Here is a 21,484-nt window from a genome sequence, read left to right on the forward strand (position 1 = left end):
CAACTGAATGTATTTTTTATTCTTCCCCAACTGAAATATATTTGTGGTCTGAGTGACTTCACAGATTGCAACTTTAAGTTAACAGAAAAGCTTACTGAAACTTTGTGGCATGAAAACATTGTACTGTATTGTTTCTGGCGCCACTGTCTCACTTTCCAACTTGAGCTGTCAAAAATGTCCTGACTCATGTGCGTCATAAATGATAACCAGTTTTAGCTATTATTCAACATATTATTTCTTTTTAAATGTGCATTACTCACTTAGTACAGAGTTATAAACTGAGCAGATATCCTAATATGATGATTTTTCATTTATTTAAGCCTTGTGTTGTGTTTGTTTTGTGCTAACACATTTTGTGTTAAAAAATGACCGGCCCACTAAGATTGTTTATAAATCTCTCATATTGCATATATTATCACAAGATATTGCATTAGATCTTTTTATCAACTTCTTTTTTAGTAATTATGACAGGTTTTGTACTCCTTTTTTGAACATATTTTTTAAAATATATATTTTTATTGATTGGAGGATTTATTGAACTGAGCTCATTCTGGGATAGTGGGGGGCACTCCCTGCGGAAAACAAAAAACAAATAAAATAATAATACTTACTTAATAAGTTAATAAATCACTTGCTTGATCTGAACAAAATAGGTGTTGTTCTAAGGCCTAGAATCTGGACTTTACAATGCATATAGCTGATCCTACCAATTATCAAGCAATGCTTTTTAATTTGCTGACAAATAAGAACTGTTTAGTTCTCATCATTTGCAAAATTGTTATCACAACAATTATATTCAGAGTTGGTAAAACCATAAAATATATATCGTTTGTATATCATACATTGTGTTTTATATCGTTGAGAAGGTCTCAATTTGTAAAATGCAATGAGCAAATATGTTTCACTCAGAGGCCAAACTGCAGTGAGGATTAGTGTAAAAAATTCCCACTGACACACATAAATATAATAAACTGGTGTCTTTTTCTCACATTTTTCCTTATTACTTCCTGAAACTCACATATAGCATAGACAATGACATGTCATAACTTAAAACAGACTATCCTGATTCAAACGAGCCCAAACGCAACATAATATGATAAGTAGATCTTGAAATATTCCTCAAAGAGTACATGGAAAGACGATGCACAAGAGGGCGCTCAACACATGATGTGTGTGTGTGTGTGTGTGTGTGCGCGCGCGCGTGCACATGTCTGAGGACTTAGCAAACACACATCCAGATATGTGCTTATCTAAATGATTGGGATACTCCTGAACACTTAATATTTCTGTATTTTGGAGGTCCTGGTTAGCTCAGCAAGTAAAGACGCTGACCACCACTCCTGGAGTCGCAAGTTCGAATCCAGGGCGTGCTGAGTGACTCCAGTCAGGCTTCCTAAGCAACCAGTTGGCGCAGTTGCTAGGGTGGGTACAGTCACGTTGGGTTAACCTCCTCGTGGTCGCTATAATGTGACTCTCGCTCTCGGTGGGGCACGTGGTGAGTTGTGCGTGGATGCCGCGGAGGATATCAATAGCGTGAAGCCTCCACATATGCTAGGTCTCTGCGGTAACGCGCTCAACAAGCCATGTGATAAGATGCGCAGATTGACAGTCTCATACACAGAGGCAACTGAGATTCGTCCTCCGCCACCTTGATTGAGGCGAGTAACTACGCCACCATGAGGACCTAGAGCACATTGGGAACTATGCCACCATGAGGACCTAGAGCGCATTGGCAATCGGGCATGCCAAATTGGGGAAAAAAGGGGAGAAATTATTTTTTCTGTATTTTGTAGTCTAATCCATTCATGTCCAATAACCGGGAACACAATTCACAAATGTGAAGAAGAAAAAAATGAAAGAAAATGTTCAATTTTTGGGGGGTGTTTTCAGATACCATATGTGAGCAAAGTCAAGGATTTATATTCCAATTGGATTAAGTAAAAAAAATAAATAAATAAATAAAAATGTCGCCCGTGTCAAAATTGACCGGAATACAACATAAGAGTTGAAATCAGTTTATTTTTCCAGCCCAAGTTGAAATATAATTTTTAAAACAAATTCTACACATGATGGTATTCATTGTACATTTTGTATTAACAAAATCAAACCTGCATCTAGAAAATTAATAAAATCAAATTTTTTACCAATCTAATGAGTTTACTAGCTCTAGAACAAAACAGTTCAAAAATGTCCGATGTGGAACGCACATGTCCATTTCTGCTAGCACAATGGACATTTCAATACATTTGTATGTCTTTGACAGGCGTACTGTATAAAAACATTTGAGATGAATATCAGACATCACTAGCATCTGACTAATTCATAAGTATTTGTACAATAAATCCATTTTGCATCCATTTTTTCATGGATGAACTCCTCAGAAAACAGGCTGTTACATTTTGGTCTCGCTGTCAAGGATCTTGGCATTTTCACACTCGCTCTCCTGAGAGATGAGCTGATATGATTTCTTGGTCTCGTTTTCCTCCAACACAGAGTTTCCAATCTCGGTATCGATGGAGCGCAGCTCGTGACGTGACAGATGCTCCACAATGCCGGCACCAATGGAGTCACCCAGAACATTAGTGGTTGTGCGCAAGCGATCTCTGAAACGGAAGATGAAAAGAGAGGTAAAGAGATCATGCAATAACACTGCGCTTTGCCCAAGTTAGCCAAAACATCAACAGAGTTTTTGGACTCATTTGGCTAGTGCTGCTTTATTTTGTCACTGCAGTATGGTACAAAGGGGCTAAAGGCCACCCGGGGTAAAAGGCTCCTTTGATTTGATTTTCTCCCAAAACACTAAACAGCAACAAAAATGACCACAGTACTTTCCTTAACACCTGTTTGTTACTATGCACTGCAAAATATTTCTGATACACTGATCCATCAGATCATTGCGTGCAATGTCTAAAGTTTGGTCCATCAATAGTTAATAAAAAGAAATGTATTTTTTCAAACTTGATACATTTTGTGACCAGGAAAAAAGCACATTTTCCTTAAGGTGTGCTTTTAGCCCCGTTGTACCCTACGTCTTACATTCGCTGAGATGTTTTTATGCCTGGCGGACTTAAACAATTGGTTTTCGGTGATTTTATACATTGTTGCGAATTCTGCTGTTTAGAGGAATGTTCCGGGTTCAATAGGAATTGAAGGAATAATCCGGGTTCAAAACAAGTTGAGCTAAATCAACAGCATTTGATTTGTGGCAAAATGTTGATTACCTTAGAAAATATTTTCAACTCATCCCTCGTTTATTTAAAACAAAAGCAAATATTGCTTTTTTATCTGTGAATAAAAATTGCTTTCTAACCTTATCTTTGTAGAGTTATATCCAATATTTCAACTTTGTTGCCATCACAACATAATGTCAGTAAACCCTGTAATTGATTTTATTACAATAAAATTATGTTGAACAGAGATTTAATCACACTAAAATCATGTTTAATGTTTACATCTTGTAGCTTTACTTTTGAAATGGACTGGCCCCATTCACTTCCAGCGTCTTACTGTAACCTCGATTTTTGCTTCTTCTTCTTTTTTTTATAATCGAGGGATGAGTTGAAAATATTTTCTGTTGTAATCAACATTATGCCATAAATGTCAATTACAGCTGAAGTATGTAACTTTCTGTGTTAAATACTTTCTCTTATCCCGGCTTAATATGCGGACACAGCTTTAAGTAAGCCATTCATAGGTTAATTTTCTCAAAAACTGTAAACACTGCTCTGTTTGTTTTGAGCAACCCGCTTAGACCCGCCCAAGCAATGTTACTCAACCAATGGCGTGAGTTGGGGGCAGGACTATCTGTTTAGTTGACCTAGGCCAGATGGGGGCATATTCAGAAAGCTGTTTTGAAAACATTGTTTATTTTTGCAATTCCGTTTGGTGGTGCTAGTTTCGCCGAAATTACTTTAAGCTTAACTTTTATTGAACCCGGACAATTCCTTTAAATGTCACGTAGATCACATTATCTAGCTGTCTAAGACAGAAGAAGTGTCGTTGAAATTGTGAGACTGACTGTCATAATCTTGGAAACATCAGATAAAATGGGTTGAAAATTAGTTACAGTATGTTTTGCACTGTATGCTATTGTTTTTCAGCAAATGTGAATACATTTGTAGCTGTCATGGAGTTGCATTATAATTTTCGGCTATTATTGCAAATGAAAAACCTAATACATCATTTATTGTAAATTGTTACTACTTGAAACTATTGTTCATTGTTAGTTCATGTTAGTTCATAGTGCATTAACTAATATTAACAAATACAACTTTTGATTTAAAAATGTATTACTATATGTTGACATTAACATGAACCAGTTTTAATAAATGCTGTAAAATTATTGTTTGTTGTTAGTTTATGTTAACAAATGTAAGTGTTTCCAAAACAACATTAAATAAAAATATAAGTACATGTTTTCTACGACATAAAAACAAGATATAGTACTTTTTGTGGTGGGGCCAGTGAAAATGTTGGAAGGACAAATAAAAATCTAAAACAGTGGCCTGACCAGGTCAGCAAAATAGTATTTATTGTTGAGCCCTGCATCTACTTATTGATGGTGCAGTTTTCAGATTCATTCTATGCTTTACACATCTAGATCACTTAACGTGATCATTTGTTGTGCTCTGAAGGCCCCATGCAGCTTCCATATAAGAAAAATAGTTCCTCCATCTTGTGAGTGGTGTTTTTGCTGACCCATCTTTCCTAGTATGAACTTTCCTCCTTTGGAACCCCTCTGTTCCTCCAGGGCTGAGGTCTCTTATAAACCTCACAATAGCTGCTCTGTTCTGAACGATGCTGCTCACTGCATCACGCCACAGACTGCTTTAATCAGCATATAATGTGACGGCGAGTACACTGACCATCGTGAATTCGGTTTCTGGCATGCAGCAGAGACAGTGACTTAAAACCTGTCAGTTTTGCTGTGAATTCTACTGTAGCGATTGGAGGATCGCATGAGCTTGCTAGTGGTTATGAGAGTATTATTCAGTAGTATCTACAATGTTCATTGGAAGCAGATGTCTGCATGGTCTTGCACAATTGGATTATATGGCTTATGGAATGAGAAAGAGGAATTATCTTGCTTCCTGTTCAGCTCAGAATTCATGCCTGGTTCTGTGTGTCAGTACACTCCATCAAAGCACCTTAAAAACCATTTAAACAAACACTGTACATGTGACCTGAAGCTGAAACTCTCCTGTTCAGGGTTCCCACACCTTTTTAAGCAATGAATTTCTATGACTTTACCAGTCATTTGTGATACTGGATAAGCATTTATAGAAATTATTTTATAGAGATTGCACACAGAAAGAGTAGTTTCTTGCCGATTTGAGGGAGTTTGAGAGGTGAGCATAACTAGAAAACATTATACTCACTATAGAAATTGATATAACTTTTAAGATTTCATTTAAAAATTATTCCGAATTCAATACAAGTTTAGCTCAGTTGACAGCATTTGTAGCATAATGTTGATTACAACAAAAAAGAATTTCAAATCATCCCTCAAGCGAAAATTGAGGTTACAGTGAGGCACTTACAATGGAAGTGAATGGCCCAAATTTTGGAGGGTTTAAAGGCAGAAATGTGAAGATTATAATTTTATAAAAGCACTTGCATTAATTGTTCTGTTAAAACTCATTATTTGACTTGTTTAAATTGTTAAATCGATTTAAGAGTTTACAGCGTTACGTCATCATGGCATCGAAGTTGTAAAACTGGAAATATAAGCGATTTTGTCACACTGAAATCATGTTACCATGCATAATGTTTACGTCTTGTGTAGCTATATTGTGGTAATATTTTGAACCATTTATGAATATTTCAACATTTACAGATTGGCCTTATTCTCTTCCATTGTAAGTGCCTCACTGTAACCCAGATTTTTAGTTTTTTATTTAAGAAAAAGAGGGACGGGTTTAAAATAATTTTTGTGGCAATCAACTTTATGCCAGAAATGCTGTCGAGCTTAACTTGTATTGAACCCAAAATCTTCCTTTAATATCCATGACTATTTAAAGCAATATTCCACGATATTTTCAGTTTTTTTTTTTTTTGTCATGTCAGTGGCCTTACTTGGGATCCATATATTTATTGTGGTATGATCTTGCACAAATCAATGTAACATTTATTTCAAACATTTGTTACAACACATGGAACAAAGTACTTACAGGAACCAATCAACAGCAACAATTAGAGTGATGTCATCAGTCGGCAGTCCCACAGAGGTCAGCACTATCACCATTGTAACTAGGCCAGCCTGAGGGATTCCAGCTGCACCAATACTGGCTGCTGTTGCTGTGATACTGTTAAAAATTATACATTAAATAATTTATTGTTTCACTCAGATAAGGTACTGTAATAGTGTTACAAATTATTTTTTGATTATGGATTTTTTAACTTAGTTTTTTATTCAGAATGATTTGTTAATGAATCAGTTAGACCGATTTGTGAACCGGTTCGACCAATTCATTTAAAAGAACTTGAAAGAATGATTTGCTCACAAATCAGACACCACTATGGGTCTATTGTGAGCCTATGTTAGTCTACACAAGACCAATATTGAGCAGAAAAATAATTTTAGAGCAAAGCGTAACAAAAAAAAAAATATTTACTAAAAATTTCCATGACTGTTTTATTCTTTTATTTTCTTGACCAGATTTGAATAATTTCCATGACTTTTATTTTAGGCTTGGAAAACACAATTTGAAAATTCCCTGACGTTTCTAGGTTTTCTTTGACCATGGGAATCCTGAAGTTAGCCATTTTTTCTGTTTGTCCAAACTGTACCTGATGGTTAGAATCTGTCCAAAGTTCAAGTCCATGTTGTTGACCTGTGCAATGAAGATAGCAGCCAGAGCTTCATACAGAGCTGTGCCATCCATGTTTATAGTGGCTCCCACTGGCAGCACAAATCGCGTTACACGTTTATCCACATGGTTATTTTCCTCCAGACACTTAAAAGTGATGGGCAGAGTGGCAGAGCTAATGAGAGAAACAAAACATATGAGGTTAGTCAAGTGCTACTTTGTAACATTTACAAAACAGTACAATGATTTCCTCAGAACGACATAAACCATCTCTAGAAACTGGATGTAATTTTTAAAGATACACCAATCAGCCACAATATTAAAACCACCTGCCTAATATCATGTAGGTCCCCCTAGTGCCACCAAAACAGCTCTAACCCGCCGAGGCATGGACTCCACAAGACCTCTGAAGGTGTCCTGTGGTATCTGGCACCAAGACGTTAGCAGCAGATCCTTTAAGCCCTGTAAGTTGCGAGGTGGGGCCTCCATGGATCCAACTCGTTGGTCCAGCACATCCCATAGATGCTCAATCGGACTGAGATCTGGGGAATTTGGAGGCCAAGTCAACACCTTGAACTCTTTGTCATGTTCCTTAAACCATTACTGAACAATTTCTGCAGTGTGGCAGGGCGCATTATCCTGCTTAAAGAGGCCACTGCCATCAGGGAATACCATTGCCATGTACGTGGTCTGCAACAATATTTAGGTAGTTGGTACGTGTCAAAGTAACATCCACATGAATGCCAGGACCAAAGGTTTCCCAGCAGAACATTGCCCAGAGCATCACACTGCCTCCGCCTTCCAATGGTGCATCCTGCTGCCATCTCTTCCCCAGGTAAATGACGCACACACACCCGCTTGTCCACATGATCTAAAAGACAACATGATTCATCAGACCAGGCCACCTTCTTTAATTTCTCCATGGTCCAGTTCTGACACTCACGTGCCCATAGTAGGTGCTTTCGGTGGTGGATAGGGGTCAGCATGGGCTCTCTGACCAGTGTGCGGCTACGCAGCCCCATACGCATCAAGCTGCGATGCACTGTGTGTTCTGACACCTTTCTTTCATGGCCAGCATTAAGTTTTCAGCAATTTGTGCTACAGTGGCTTTTCTGTGGGATCGGACCAGACGGGCTAGCCTTTCCAAGCACAACAGTGAGCCTTGGGCGCCAATGACCCTGTCACCAGTTCACCGGTTGTCCTTCCTTGGACCACTTTTGGTAGGTACTAACCAATGCATACCGGGAACACTCCACAAGACCTGCTGTTTTGGAGATGCTCTGACCCAGTCATCTAGCCATCACAATTTGGCTCTTGTCAAAGTCGCTCAGATCCTTACGCTTGCCCATTTTTCCTGCTTCCAACACATGAAATTGAAGAACTGACTGTTCACTTGCTGCCTAATATATCCCACCCCTTGACAGGTGCCATTGTAACGAGATAATAAATGTTATTCACTTCACCTGTCAGTAGTTTTAATGTTGTGGCTAATCAGTGTATAGTTCACCCGAATGTTGAAAATTCTGTCATTATTTACTCATCTCAAACCCCATATGACTTTGTGGAACACAAAAGGCTAAATTTATCAGAATGTTGGGGCTGTTCTTTGTATGTTTCTTTTTATGAAAATATGCAGTGACTACGAGCTGTAAAGCTAAAAAAAAAAAGGACAAAAAAGCACCATAAAAGTTGTCCATTGAAGTTGAACTTGTGCGCTATATTTCAAGTTTTCTCAACCCATTTGATAGCTTTATGTGAGCAACAGACCAAAATTTAAGATGTTATTCACAGTAAATTTTCCCCTTAATGTAGATCTCATTTTCAAACTTGATGCATTGCAAATAGTTATGTGAATCAGAATCAATAGCTTTCTGCATCTTTGAAATCAAACCTTCTCTCAACATATTTGAATAGATTTGAGAACTGCAGCAGAGCGAAATATTTTAACAAATAACCACTCTGCGGTCCTGCTGGCGGATCAAAAAGTCTCCAAATACACAAGTCAGGCATGTGCAATATCGTGTAAAAGCTTGAAATCTGAACTTTTCATAGAATCACTTCTGCTTTTAACAATCACTTCTGCATTTATGTAATGCAAAATAACAAAATAAAACCTGAAAACATTCACGTGGCAAATCAGCGCCACCTAGAGGTCATGTGGTAGAAATATTAATATGAATATAAAAGTCTTTAAAATAGCACTTAAATAGACTAATCTTATATTAAATGAAAGGTGTCATTCTCAGGAATGGGACTGTACATGTTTATTTTGTTGCCCTAATACCATAGTTTAAAATATCTTCAAAAGAATCACAAAGTGAAGTATGATTTTTCAAAGACATCAAATAAAAACTTCTTTTTTTATATGCTACTGCTGCTGTAAGCCCAAAATAGCTAAAAACTTTATATCTGTGTGACGAGGAGGAGGGCTGGGTCAGGCCGTGACTATGCATGCCCAGCCCCAAATCGGACTAATCAGCCGAGGAGAGGGATAAATGCTGCCAGATGTGGCAGTTCGGGAGAGAGAGATCCACATGCAGCTGCCGTGTGTGTGTTTATGTTTGTGTCTTTTTGGGCTAATCAGCCGAGGAGAGGGATAAATGCAGCCGGATACAGCAGTTCGGGAGAGAGAGAGAGCCACACTCAGCTGCCGTGTGTGTGTTTATGTCTTTTTGTTTAAGTTCTTATTAAAATATTACTTTGACTGTTCAGCCGGTTCCCACCTCCTCCTTTCTGGGCTTCGCACCAATGTAACAAGGTTAAAAATGGGAAAGGAGGAGGCGGGAACCGGCTGAACAGTCAAAGTAATATTTTAATAAGAACTTAAACAAAAAGACACAAACATTGTGCCCCCGATTGGGGGCCGGGCGTGCATAGTCATGACCCCGCCCCGCCCTCCTCCTCATCACAATCTGCTTTTACCTTAGGCAGTTTCTTGTTTTTTACTTGTCTTTGAGCTTGCTTGTGTGAATAATCTAATGTTATATCTTAGATGCCCAGAACAAAATATGCAGTCCAGCAGGAAAATCATGTTAAACAAATAATTAGAAATATATGTTATTGACTATTGATGGTAAAATAGTATACATCATTGCAAAGGGGAGGATCTCGGCTTTCTAATGACACCTAGTTTGAGCTTCTAGTCCACTCAGAGGACGAGATATTCGGGGGTGGTGCATGAACTGAAAATTAGACTGAATGTCTATGGACAAGCACATTTGTGATGCCTGAAATGCATTAGAGTGCCACTTGCATTTCAGATGGGCATTTTGTGATGGAAAAAAAGTACTTGCTGCCATCTAGTGGAATAAAATAAGACTATTTGGAGGGAGACAGGATGAACAGAACCAGAATTATATGATGACAAATTTAGGACAACTACATTTTTTTGTTTGATTTTTTAAAATTCTATGCATCATAAGACTGTTAACATATACAATATTATTTATGAATAATTTGAGTCCTTTTTTTAATGGGGGGGGGGGGGTGGGGGTTGACAAAATGAGACCAATTTTTGGCAATTAGTCCACAGTATGTGTAAATGGTGAGCTTTTAAATCTGAGTGTGAAAAATTGCAGGCGGCAGCCCAAAAATGCATGAGGTTTAATTCTCAGATGCTTTCATTGCATGGAAAAGAGATGCATCAAATTCTGCTAAACTTCTTCTTTTGTTTTCCACAGAAGAATTATAGGTTTGGAGCAATATGAGGATGAATAAATGATTTAACTTTTCATTTTTGAGTGAACTAATCCTTTAAGACATTACAGACATTTGTAACAGTCAGACTTCTAGATATGACATCTTCACTCATGGCTGGCACTTTTATTAAAAGTCATTCCTTGAAAAACACATTTAACGAAACTGAATAAGTAGTATGGGTGTAAAACTTCACCTGGAAGAGGTACCCAGTGCAGTGACAAGGGCTTGAAGAAGACCACCGATGAACACAAATGGATTTTTACGCGTCACCAGGAAGTAGAGCAAGGGTAGAACGATGACAGCATGTATCATCAGGCCAGTGATGACTGTGATGGTGTACATGCCTAACTGCCCACCCATAGTTGACAGGTCATCCATCTCAACTATCTTTCCCGCTATCAGGAACAGTATGCCCAATGGAGCGTACCTTAGGTGGGATAACACAATAGATATTTACTGCCATTTATGATCACTGTAGTTCGGTGGAAAGAATAAAGTGAAGAAATAGGTATAAAGTCGGATAAATATATGTCAAAATATTGCCTTATTTTAATTTATTTGAGCAAAACAATTGATTAGTGTCAACATGAAATCAAAAATGACTCTATTTTCATTATTAATACACATTCCTGGTCTTATTGTGCAAGATTTTTCATTGCATGCTATTCCAAAGAAAGTTTGTCTTTACAATATTTCATCGAAGTGTAATAACTTGCTCTGCCCTAAAATGACTTTTCTTTTCGGCTGACATCACCAAGCCCTCCAACCACCTGTCATAGAGATCCTTTTCATTATCCAATCAAATCCCTATGGAGAAAATTACGTTCAGCCCTAATTTATTCTCATATCCCATTTTACTCTGAAATACATCACATTACGTAAGTACAATGGGCTGTAAAACACCCTTTCGTGTTGACTTTACGTCTGTGAAAAGTCAAAATTACAAAAGGCCATTTTATAGTTTTATAACAATTGGCTTCCATTTATTATGAAAACCACTCTTTATAAAAAACTAAACACTTAATGTGTCCATTCATGTGCTCAAAGCTGTGAACTTTCCCACTCTAAATCACTCACCACATAATAATGGCAACCAGCCTCATGATGGCCTCGTTCAGACAGTCAAAGAAATCCCGCAGCGGCTGACCCTGCTCCTTCATGCTTCCAATAATGAGACCAAAGCACATGGAGAAGACCACAAGTCCGAGCGCGTTGATTCCATTAACCGTTCCGAGCACTGGAATCATCTCTTCATGTTGGAGTTCCTGCGACCCGTTATTCAAACTGAAGAGAGTCTCGTTCACCGTAACTTTTACTGTGACCATGCGCTTTGCATACTTTGTCTTAAACTAAGAAAGAAAGAGAGAATAGACACAGTTAATGTGTGTACTTGGTTTTCTTTACCATTTTATGGGGTAAATATATTTTGACATTTTGTAAGAAAATGTGTGTTGTGCTTGCCACCATGATGCTAAGGTGCTTGGGTGGTTGCCAAGGCATTGCTAAGTGGTTGCTGGGTTGTTCTGGGTGGTTACTAAGACACTGTTTGTTGGTTGCTGGGGTATTCTGGGTGGTAGCTAGGTGGTTGCTTGCTGGTCCAGATCAAAATAGCCTCTATGAAATATCATAGATATTATAGTATATTCTAATACAATATATGACTCCAACTTTTCCCTCGTTCAGTGTAAGTATGGGATTTGTTTGCCCATTTTATCATCCACCAGGCATAAATTGTAAGTCAGATTGTTTATAAAAGTAATAGCACACCTCTCCTCAACAACGTGATCAATTTGAGGTATCATTTGTCCAGGACTAGTTACATGTAGAAGTTTAATTCTTAGAGTTAGGGGTTTAAAGCAAACACCATCCTCAATATGAGCAATAATAGTAGTGATGCTTGCATTAGCAAACACCACTTAAAATAAATCATTTTAGGGGGAAAAAACTGAACAATTGGATATTAGTATGGAATGAACATGAGCAGAAAACACAACAACATAAATAGAACAAAAAGAGATAATTAAATAGACAAAGGAGACTTTACCTGTTGCGTACACGCTTGCACTATATTGGGAGGAAACATATTTCTGTAAAAGTAAAAAGAGACATAAAATTGCATTTAAACGAAAGACTCATAATAAAATTGTAAACGTAAAAACTGTTACTTCTCAGTACCTTATGAGATCTAGGAAGGCATCTGCAGGGCTAACTTGCTCTATTTTCTCCTGTTTAGTAAATTCATCTTTAGAGCCTTTTCCTGGATGGATGATGAGCACCATGACGATCCCGATGAAGACAGCAATGATGGTGGTGGTAGTGTAGTAAACTACAGCTCTTAGACCCATCTTCCCCGAAGCTCGACTGTCCAGTGCTGCCATGCCTGCACATGTGACGTTAGTCTCAAAAGTTAGTTTCTCATGATGAATGTGCGCATTGTATTGCAAGCAACAGCATATATTATCTTCATATTATTACTTATTTCCACATTTGAGAAAATAGTGAAGTCATCAAAACTAATAAATAACACAACTGGCTTATGCTTAAAGGGATAATCCACCCAGAAATAACAATTATGTCATCATTTACTCACCCACATATTATTTAAACCTATATTAAAGGAGATGTTAGGCAGAATGTTAGCCTCAGTCACCATTCACTTGCACTGTATGGAAAAAAAGATGCAATGAAAGTGAATGGTGACTGAGACTAACATACTGCCTAACAAACTATCCTTTTAAGCATTAGCCAGATTTAAAGGTGCACTCAGTAATTTTTTCCTCATTAAAAAAGTTTAACTCCTAAAGAAATTAATTACAATTTTGAAACATATGTGTCACGGAAACCCAAACTCGAAGGTGGTGTTTGAACCTGAAGGCAGGTATTTATTGAAAACACAAATAGAGAAACAGGTGAGTATCAAACATAAGATATTGAGCAGGTGTGATGAACAGAAACCTGATGACAGTTCGTATTGATGTAGGGAGAGATTATCATTGAAGAGCCACACACACTATTTGAAGGAGACGTTGGAGAGGAAACTTGGAGAGATCGCTGAAAGTCGCTGGAGTGGAACACACACAAATCGAGGGAGACGTTGGAGAGGAAACGTGGAGAGATCGCTGAATGTCGTTGGAGTAGAACTTGGAGATTTACGGGAGTACAGGTAAGTCGTAGGTAAGTGAGTCTGTATTCCATGGGAGACCAGACATCGATTGAGGAGTGAGTGGAGATTATACTGGGGAGCTGATTGGCGTGGTGATGGAAGGCAGGTGCAGGTGATTAGTATATGGGAGAGAGGGAAGGTTGTGTGTGTGTGTGGCGGGAGAGTCAGGTGAATCCGTGACAATATGTAGGAAATCATGACCACTCACATTAAAATGAAGACTCCAGTCATATCAGTAACCTTAAGTAACATGGAGAGGGTCCGCACATGGGGGCTGCCATGTTAGAATCACATGACCAGCTGATTTCTACTCACTTAATCTCAGTAACCGTCCTGTTATTTGACACTCTCACTCATTGATTAAAGTAATCATGGCTGACTGTGAATACTACATTTCTACAACGGCATCTGAAACTGAAAACTATTTTAAATGATGCTGCATCCAAGCCGCTAGGTGTCACTGTAAGTCCAAGATGAAACAAAGACAAAAGTTACTGAGTGCACCTTTATTTAATTAACCTTTATTTATTTAAACCTTTATTTAAAAAAAAAAAAAAACAAACAAAAAAACATTGGCTTTATAGAAATGAATGGGTGGTTTTCTTTTCAATAGAACTGAAAACAGCTATTGTATCGGGCAATTTATGTGTTCCATTATTAAGGTATGGTGTGTGTGTGTGACCCTAAGTAATGATCTCACTGCCCTCGAGCCTATTAAACCCCTGAGCTTCCACCCCAACTACCCTCAACAACCCCCCCCCCCCCAGTCACCCTCAGACACTGAGGCCTGGGAACCTTGTGCACAGGTCATGATTTCTTTCTGCTATTCTCATTAGTTCTCATCTCCATGGTAACAATGACTCTGACCGGCAAGAGTCTTATAAAGTCTCATTCTCCTATACTGAAATGTAATCTCCTCACATACGCACACACACTGTCTTCAAAGACCAATTCTGTGTGACCCTCACTGTGAAGTTTGTATTTAGTGAAAGCGCTTTTTCCGTGGAAATCACAAAACAGACTGATACACAGGATTTTGCAGATCATCTATCTCTTCAATCAAGTGTCTATACAATGAATTCTTTGTCAGTTGTAACATGCTTACTAATGCACACATCACTAGAAAGGCAAGGGCATACTTTGTTTTTCTATGTGTGCACTACGCAAGGCCGTCTTTTATGGGTGGGATGGGTGGGACATGTCCCAACCACTTTTTGCCTTGGACAATTTTTGAACCACTTACCTACCACTTTTTGAAATAGCTTTCACAAGATAGTGTCTAATGCAGAAGAAACCATGCCTGTTCCATTTCGATCATGTGTGTTATAATAAGTGATGGTCCAGTGCTGGAATGTGTTATTTTGAATGTTATGATGAGTGCTAATAGCATCTGTTTTACTGTGAGAGACACTGAGTGACAGCGGGCAGCATTGTTCTCTCCTGCAGCCAGACGTGAGCTCTACTCACGCTGCTGTTGCGCAGCTCGCACTCTTGTCCAGTTAAATCGCAAAGCAATATGCAAACAAATGCGGGTTACACTTTATTTTACAGTGTCCTTGTTACAGTGTAATTACACAAGTAATTACTGATAATTACTAATTTATAATATGTACTTACTATAGGTTTAGGGTTAGGGTAAGGGATTTTTTTAGGGTTAGTTGCTTGTAACTATGCATAATTGACTGTTATTACTATAGTCAACACATGTAATATGTGTAACAAGTGTTACCCAAATGTGTTCCGATATATAATATACACTCACTTAGCACTTTATTAGGAACACCTATACACCTACTTATTCATGCAATTATCTAATCAACCAATTGTGTGGCAGCAGTGCAATGCCTAAAATCCTGCAGATATGGGTCAGGAGCTTCAGTTAATGTTCTCATCAACCATCAGAATGGGGGAAAAATGTTATCTCAGTGATTTTGACCGAGTCATGATTGTTGGTGCCAGACGGGCTGGTTTGAGTATTTCTGAAACTGCTGATCTTCTGAAATTTTCACACACAGCAGTCTCTAGAGTTTACTCAAATGGTACCAAAAACAAAAACATCCAGTGAGCAGCAGTTCTGCCAATGGAAACACCTTGTTGATGAGAGAGGTCAATGGAGAATCGCCAGACTGGTTTGAGCTGACAGAAAGGCTACGGCAACTCAGATAACCACTCTGTACAATTGTAGTGAGCAGAATAGCATCTCAGAATGCACAACACGTCGAACCTTGAAGCAGATGGACTACAACAGCAGAAGACCACGTCGGGCACTTTACTAGGACCATAGTGTTCCTAATAAAGTGCTCAGTGTACATCCACCGATGCACAGATGTAACCGTGGTGTATTAAAATAAAAAGTTATACTTGAGTGGATTAAGAGCAGGAACTCCTTTTACAACAAGCAAAAACTTTACCATGAGACATATCTGTCAACATATGTAAGCAATGGTTGATCCATGTATTTATCCACAGGCAAACAAAATCCAAATCATTTCTGACTTTTACATTCTTAATTGTTCAAAATACATAAGTAGCAGCCGTTTAGAATAAAGTTTAGGTCAAAATCCATTGCTATTTCTCACTTCACACTCATAGTTTTGAATGAATACATCACATCCGGTCGTGCGTTCGCATACTTTCTAGTCGCACTTGTATTGAAGGAGGGAACCAAGCCATATCTAGACTAGAGACCAGAACAGAGACTTTAATGTGGGCTAGTAAGCAACAACCCACAACACCTTAGCATCATGGTAATGAATTTTGCATGGGCACGCAACACTAAAATCTAAGTTCAGAAGTAATCCTATTTGGCAAACACTTTTCTAATGAATTCCCTTGAATAACAATGCATATTTTAACAACAATAAAGAGCTAGTACAGATAGTATCTCTCTCTTTTTCTCTGCTTAAATACATCAAACTACTGCAAAGCAACAGTCAGTCAATTCACTTCTGTCAAATCACTGCTATAAAGCAGCTTTTAGCAATAATATACCACACCTTTAAACCATAGTGTTTGCAATGCAGGACTTTCAAGATGTTTCAAGAATCAGTAATTCTCTAGTTATTAATCAGTAAATAAAGACAGAGACTGCAGTTAATTTAGTTCAAACAAACACTTGCTGTGCTCACAATATTTCTAAAGCTCCACTAAATTATCAGCAAGTCACTGGTTTAACTCTCAAGTTCGTCCTTGTTTTGGCTTTTACAGATTTGGTTGACTCGATGAAAAGCTGTGATGTCGAGCACCACATTAGTGTGTTTTGAGTGTTAGAGCTGAATGAAACCCTACTGTGACACTGATGTCTGCCTTGTGACAGTACAAGGTAGAACTAGAGAGAGACAAACAGCTGAATGTCCAAAACTTGTGTGAAACAAGAAAAATAAGGATGTGGCTTGAATTTATCCATCAGGAATTGATTGGATTGTGAACAGTAGTCTCTATATGACAGATTTAATGGATTTGAAAAATAAGAAGGATTGATTATAAAGGATTACAAAGACAAAATGTTATTTTTCTATAAAAACATGCGCTGATAAATGGTTCACAATGAGACCAGGAAAAAGTAAATACTTTCAATTTTGATTTCATGTTGACTTTAAGGCACATGACTAGCACTGTAAACTGAACTGTTCTATCCAGTGCATTTAAGCCTAAGAGAATCCATTTATCAGTGTCAAAGTTGAGCAATATAAATGTATTGTCTTCTTTATTCTATATATGATGTGTTTGGTCCATAGGCAATCTATAAATCTGTCCTGGACCCTGTCTCAAAAAGTTTGTGACTTTATTTAGAAGGCAGTGAATGCTATTTATGCACAGAGAAAGACTGACGAACAGAAAGCGAGGTCACTGAAAGAGGCTTTTGTTCAGTTCTCTGTATGGTCACTTTGACCATTGACCTCTTGCCTGTTTGAAAAAAGACCATCAAACACTGACCTCACCACCTGCTCCCTCTTATTCTTTTCTCGGTAAGTCAAACCCCCACCAGAGAATTTACTCTAACCTTTCTCAAAATCCTTTATTTTTATACAAAACAGCCAAAAAGATGGATCAGCTTTGTTTTGCTAACTATCAAACACTTCATCCAAAAATCATTTACTCACCCGCATGCTGTTCCAAACCTTTATGACTTTCATTCTTCCATGAAACACAACCGGAGATGTTAGGCAGAAGGGCAGCCTCAGTCACCATTCACTTTCATTGTCTGGAAAAAGATGCAATAGAAGTAAATGGTGACTGAGACTACTGCCAAACATCTCCTTTTGGTGTTCCACAAAAGAAAGAAAATCATACGGCTTTGGAACAACATGAGGATGTACTGTCCCTTTAAAAGCTCTGGGACAGATTTAGTTGCTTCAGCTGTGTGACATAACAAAGGGTGATACACAAGAGGTCAGTCTGTCACCCCCCCCCCCCCCCCCCCTTTGAGCATGGCCAGAAAACATTCAGCCCGTCCCGTTCCCCTGTATCATATGTTTATCTCAGAGCGCTGTTGTTAAGGGTTTAGCTGGCAGAGTCACCCATGTCTCTATGCAATCAGTGCCTGGTGGTGTCGCAGTGGCCCTTACCTGTGATTAAACTGGACACCAGCAGAGGGAGTACCAACATCTGCAACATTCTCATCAGCAGCTCTCCAGGAAAAGAGAAGTACTTCATCTCCCTATAGGACATTTTATACGGCCGCAGTCCAAAGCCCAGAATTATACCTGGAACAAAACACATTCAAATCTAGTGAAATTATTGCCCTTTTTTATGTAGGCTATAATTACTTTAGTATCTTTTTACATTCGTGTTTATGTAGGGATGGTTAGGTTAAGAAACGTGTTTTTCATATACTGAAAGAAAAAATAAATAAATGTCACTATTGTGAAATTCTAAAATAGTCCAACTATTAGAGAATAATACTGAGGCTGAGTATTGTGTTATCACATAATTTAATAATACTGAGAACAATATGAGCTCACTGAAATGTTATTTCTAATATATATTAGTGATCGACTGATATGCTGTTTTTTGGCACTGCTGATAATAAGCAAAACTGGGAAGGGAAAATTATCAGCCAATATACAATTTTAGTCTATCACTATTAAATATGATGTCAGTATTAACATATAATGTCTGATCCTGAGTATTTCTGTATAGCATAAAATCTTTAAAGGGATAGTTAACCAGAAAGTTAAAATCTGTAGTAATTTATGTAGTCATGCTGTTCCAAAACTGTATGACTTTCTTTCTTCCATAAAACACAAAAGAAGCTGTTAGGCAAAATGTTAGGGACTGACAGCCTCGGTCACTATTTACTTTCATTATAATGGAAAATAAATAAATAAATGAAAGTGAATGGTAATTGAGGCTAAAATTCTCCCAACTTTTGTGTATGAAAATCATTATGTCTATGGAGAGTCCTCATAAGGATAGCCGCACCGACATGTGTGTGTGTGTGTGTGTGTGTGTGTGTGTGTGTGTGTGTGTTTGGGTGGTGAAAATGTAAAAATGCAGAAAGTGTTTTGTGAGGGTTAGGTTTATGTTTAGGGGATAGAATCTATAGTTTGTACAGAATAAAAATCATGATGTCTATGGAGAGTCCTCATAAGGATAGCCGCACCAAAGTGTGTGTGTGTGTGTGTGCGTGTGTGTGTGTGTGTGTGTGTGTGTGTGTGTGTTTGTGCCATGGAAGAAAGAAAGTCATATGGGTTTCGAACAACATAATAACACAAGAAATGTCCTTTTTGGGAGACCTATTCCTTAAAGTATACGTTCCATTAAACCTCTACTTATATGCAATATGTTAATTTTAGAAATTATATTTAAGTCTAATATTATATTTTAAAATGCATTGTGCATCTTCCCTCTGAAAGTAAAAAGCAAAAATTACTTTCTTTCAAACATCTCAATATGACAGATTCAGTCTCACCAATGATGACAGCAATGACTGTGAATATGACAAATGCATTTCGTCTGAAAAACCCTTTGACGTCATTGCTAGTGATGTTCTGTACGGTGGTACACGCCCGCAGCGAGCGCTCTGTGATGCCGTCTCTCAGCTGCTGCACTCGGCTGCGCTGCAGACCCATCTCCCCGTTACTCTGAGTCATGCCTGGAGGGGGCGCCACGCCGGACACACCAGACACAGTTGGACGAGCGCTTTAATTCGAAACACTGGGCTCTGATGGGCAGTAGCTGCAGAGAACAAGATACAGGTTTATTATAACATCTCCAGTGCATATTGTTCCTATCCATCCAGGTAATAGTATTATTAGAGAAAACTGGATTTAAAAATGTCCTGCAGAAAATGTGAGCAGTGCTTTTCCACGTCAAAAGTCGCTGTAATGATGCCAGGGTGTTGAGGGCGGTTGCTAGAGTGTCCTAGGTGGTTGCTAGGGTGTTGCAAAGTAGTTGCTAGAGTGTTCTGGGTGCCCACCCCAAAATCTCTATGACATTTTGGTACCAAGATATGGCTCGAGTCCCTCCCTCAGTGTAAGCCATTGGAATATTTCTGGCAGTTGCTTAGAAAAGTAATAGCACACTCTCTTGATAAGCCTTGCGATTTGAGGTATCATTCATGTATGTAGCAAATACTCGCCTTGACATGCACCACTAATAATAATATTAGAGAAAACAGTGAAATAATTAGAAAAACACTACAAAACTTTTTTAATAGTTAAAACATGTGCTCTAGATTATGTATATTTGACTTTAAACTTTTTAGTTTTGGTGTTCTCCACCAGCAAATGCTTCCTACGAATGTTAATCTTACTAAAAACCTGTTGCACACAAACAGGCTTACAAAAACAATTTGTGTATCAATCATGAAACATGTTCAACACAGGTCGGCACAGGTTTTTGAAACAGAGCCAGATGCGTTTACGTTCAGTACTTGCAAGTTACCAAATATTGCAGCTCCACATGTGCTAGGTCAGTGCCAAACACTGACCAAACAGTCAGACCAAACACTGCTTCTTTCTATTTCTCACTCACACACACTCTCTCACTCACATGGTCTCAGAGAACTCATCCCCCCTAACAAACAGCATACTTACATCACAATAAAGGATTAGAAGCAGCCAGATCCCTGTGTTACTGTTACGGAGGTCCTCTATGCTTATTAGGGTCTGGAGAGCACTGTATACTTTGAAGGGAAGGCACAAGAGTTTGGAAAGGTAGGGCAGCAAGCGTGGAGGGGGTGAGGGAGAAGGACAGAGAAGAGCCAATAACAAAGTGGAGGGAAGACGAAACAAGGCGGAGCTTGCTGAAAGAGAGAAGCTCTTTCACACACTGGAGAGAAGGAACTGCCAACTCAACTATGGGAGGGATTTTAGATCACCTCCCCCTCCAAATGAAGGGATAAAGAGCAAAGCATGTGTTTGTGTGTGTTTACATATATAGTGGGGTCCAAAAGTCTGATACCACATTCAGCAGTGGGGATTTTTAGGGATAGTTCACCTAATAATTTAAATTCTGTCATCATTTACCCTCCAAATTCTTATGACTGTCTTCCATTTTCTGGCATGGAACACAAAAGCAGTTATCTTGCATTTTTAAATGTTCAAGCTGTTCTTTTCCATACAATAGAAGTAAATGGTGACCACGACTTTCCCTTTAAACTTGGAGATAAAACCAAGGTTTTGGGATTTAAACTATTCCAAATTATTTTTATGTGGATCATTGTACGTATTGCCACTGTTTCCTTTTGAAATAAGCACTAGAAGCGCTACAACATCAATGACTTTTATTCACTTTCACACATAACAAGTACACGACAGAATGTCAATTCATATACACTTACTTTTCACTGTGACATCTAAACTCTTAT

At 38.3% G+C, this 21,484-nt stretch overlaps 1 protein-coding gene across 2 annotated transcripts; it reads right to left on the reverse strand.

The window, feature by feature from the left end:
- Positions 1 to 1,999: 1,999 nt before the first annotated feature.
- LOC127427651 (excitatory amino acid transporter 1-like) lies at positions 2,000 to 20,851 on the reverse strand. 2 transcript variants are annotated; one of them, XM_051675359.1, is made up of 10 exons: positions 20,712 to 20,851; positions 19,586 to 19,851; positions 18,240 to 18,377; positions 12,684 to 12,888; positions 12,553 to 12,595; positions 11,586 to 11,857; positions 10,702 to 10,935; positions 6,790 to 6,984; positions 6,171 to 6,305; positions 2,000 to 2,603 (listed from the first exon to the last, which is right to left on the reverse strand). In XM_051675359.1, the coding sequence occupies exons 2-10, from the start codon at positions 19,764 to 19,766 to the stop codon at positions 2,393 to 2,395; spliced, it is 1,614 nt and encodes a 537-aa protein (XP_051531319.1). In that variant the 5' UTR covers positions 19,767 to 19,851; positions 20,712 to 20,851; the 3' UTR covers positions 2,000 to 2,392. The 2 variants fall into 2 exon arrangements, with proteins under 2 accessions (XP_051531319.1, XP_051531328.1); XM_051675368.1 differs by lacking the exons at positions 12,553 to 12,595; positions 12,684 to 12,888; positions 18,240 to 18,377; positions 19,586 to 19,851; positions 20,712 to 20,851 and adding an exon at positions 11,970 to 12,508.
- Between the last annotated feature and the right edge of the window lie 633 nt (positions 20,852 to 21,484).

The sequence above is a fragment of the Myxocyprinus asiaticus genome, chromosome 3 (genome assembly GCF_019703515.2).
Source record: "Myxocyprinus asiaticus isolate MX2 ecotype Aquarium Trade chromosome 3, UBuf_Myxa_2, whole genome shotgun sequence".
Classification (NCBI taxonomy): domain Eukaryota; kingdom Metazoa; phylum Chordata; class Actinopteri; order Cypriniformes; family Catostomidae; genus Myxocyprinus; species Myxocyprinus asiaticus.

Coding starts and splice junctions, on each gene's coding strand:
- LOC127427651 (XM_051675359.1), bottom strand. CDS start 19,766: ATGACTCAGAGTAACGGGGAGATGGGTCTGCAGCGCAGCCGAGTGCAG. Junction 18,378..19,585: donor AGTCATTGCTGTCATCATTG/GTGAGACTGAAT, acceptor GTTTTGTTCCAG/GTATAATTCTGGGCTTTGGA. Junction 12,889..18,239: donor GGTGTCCAGTTTAATCACAG/GTAAGGGCCACT, acceptor TCACATGTGCAG/GCATGGCAGCACTGGACAGT.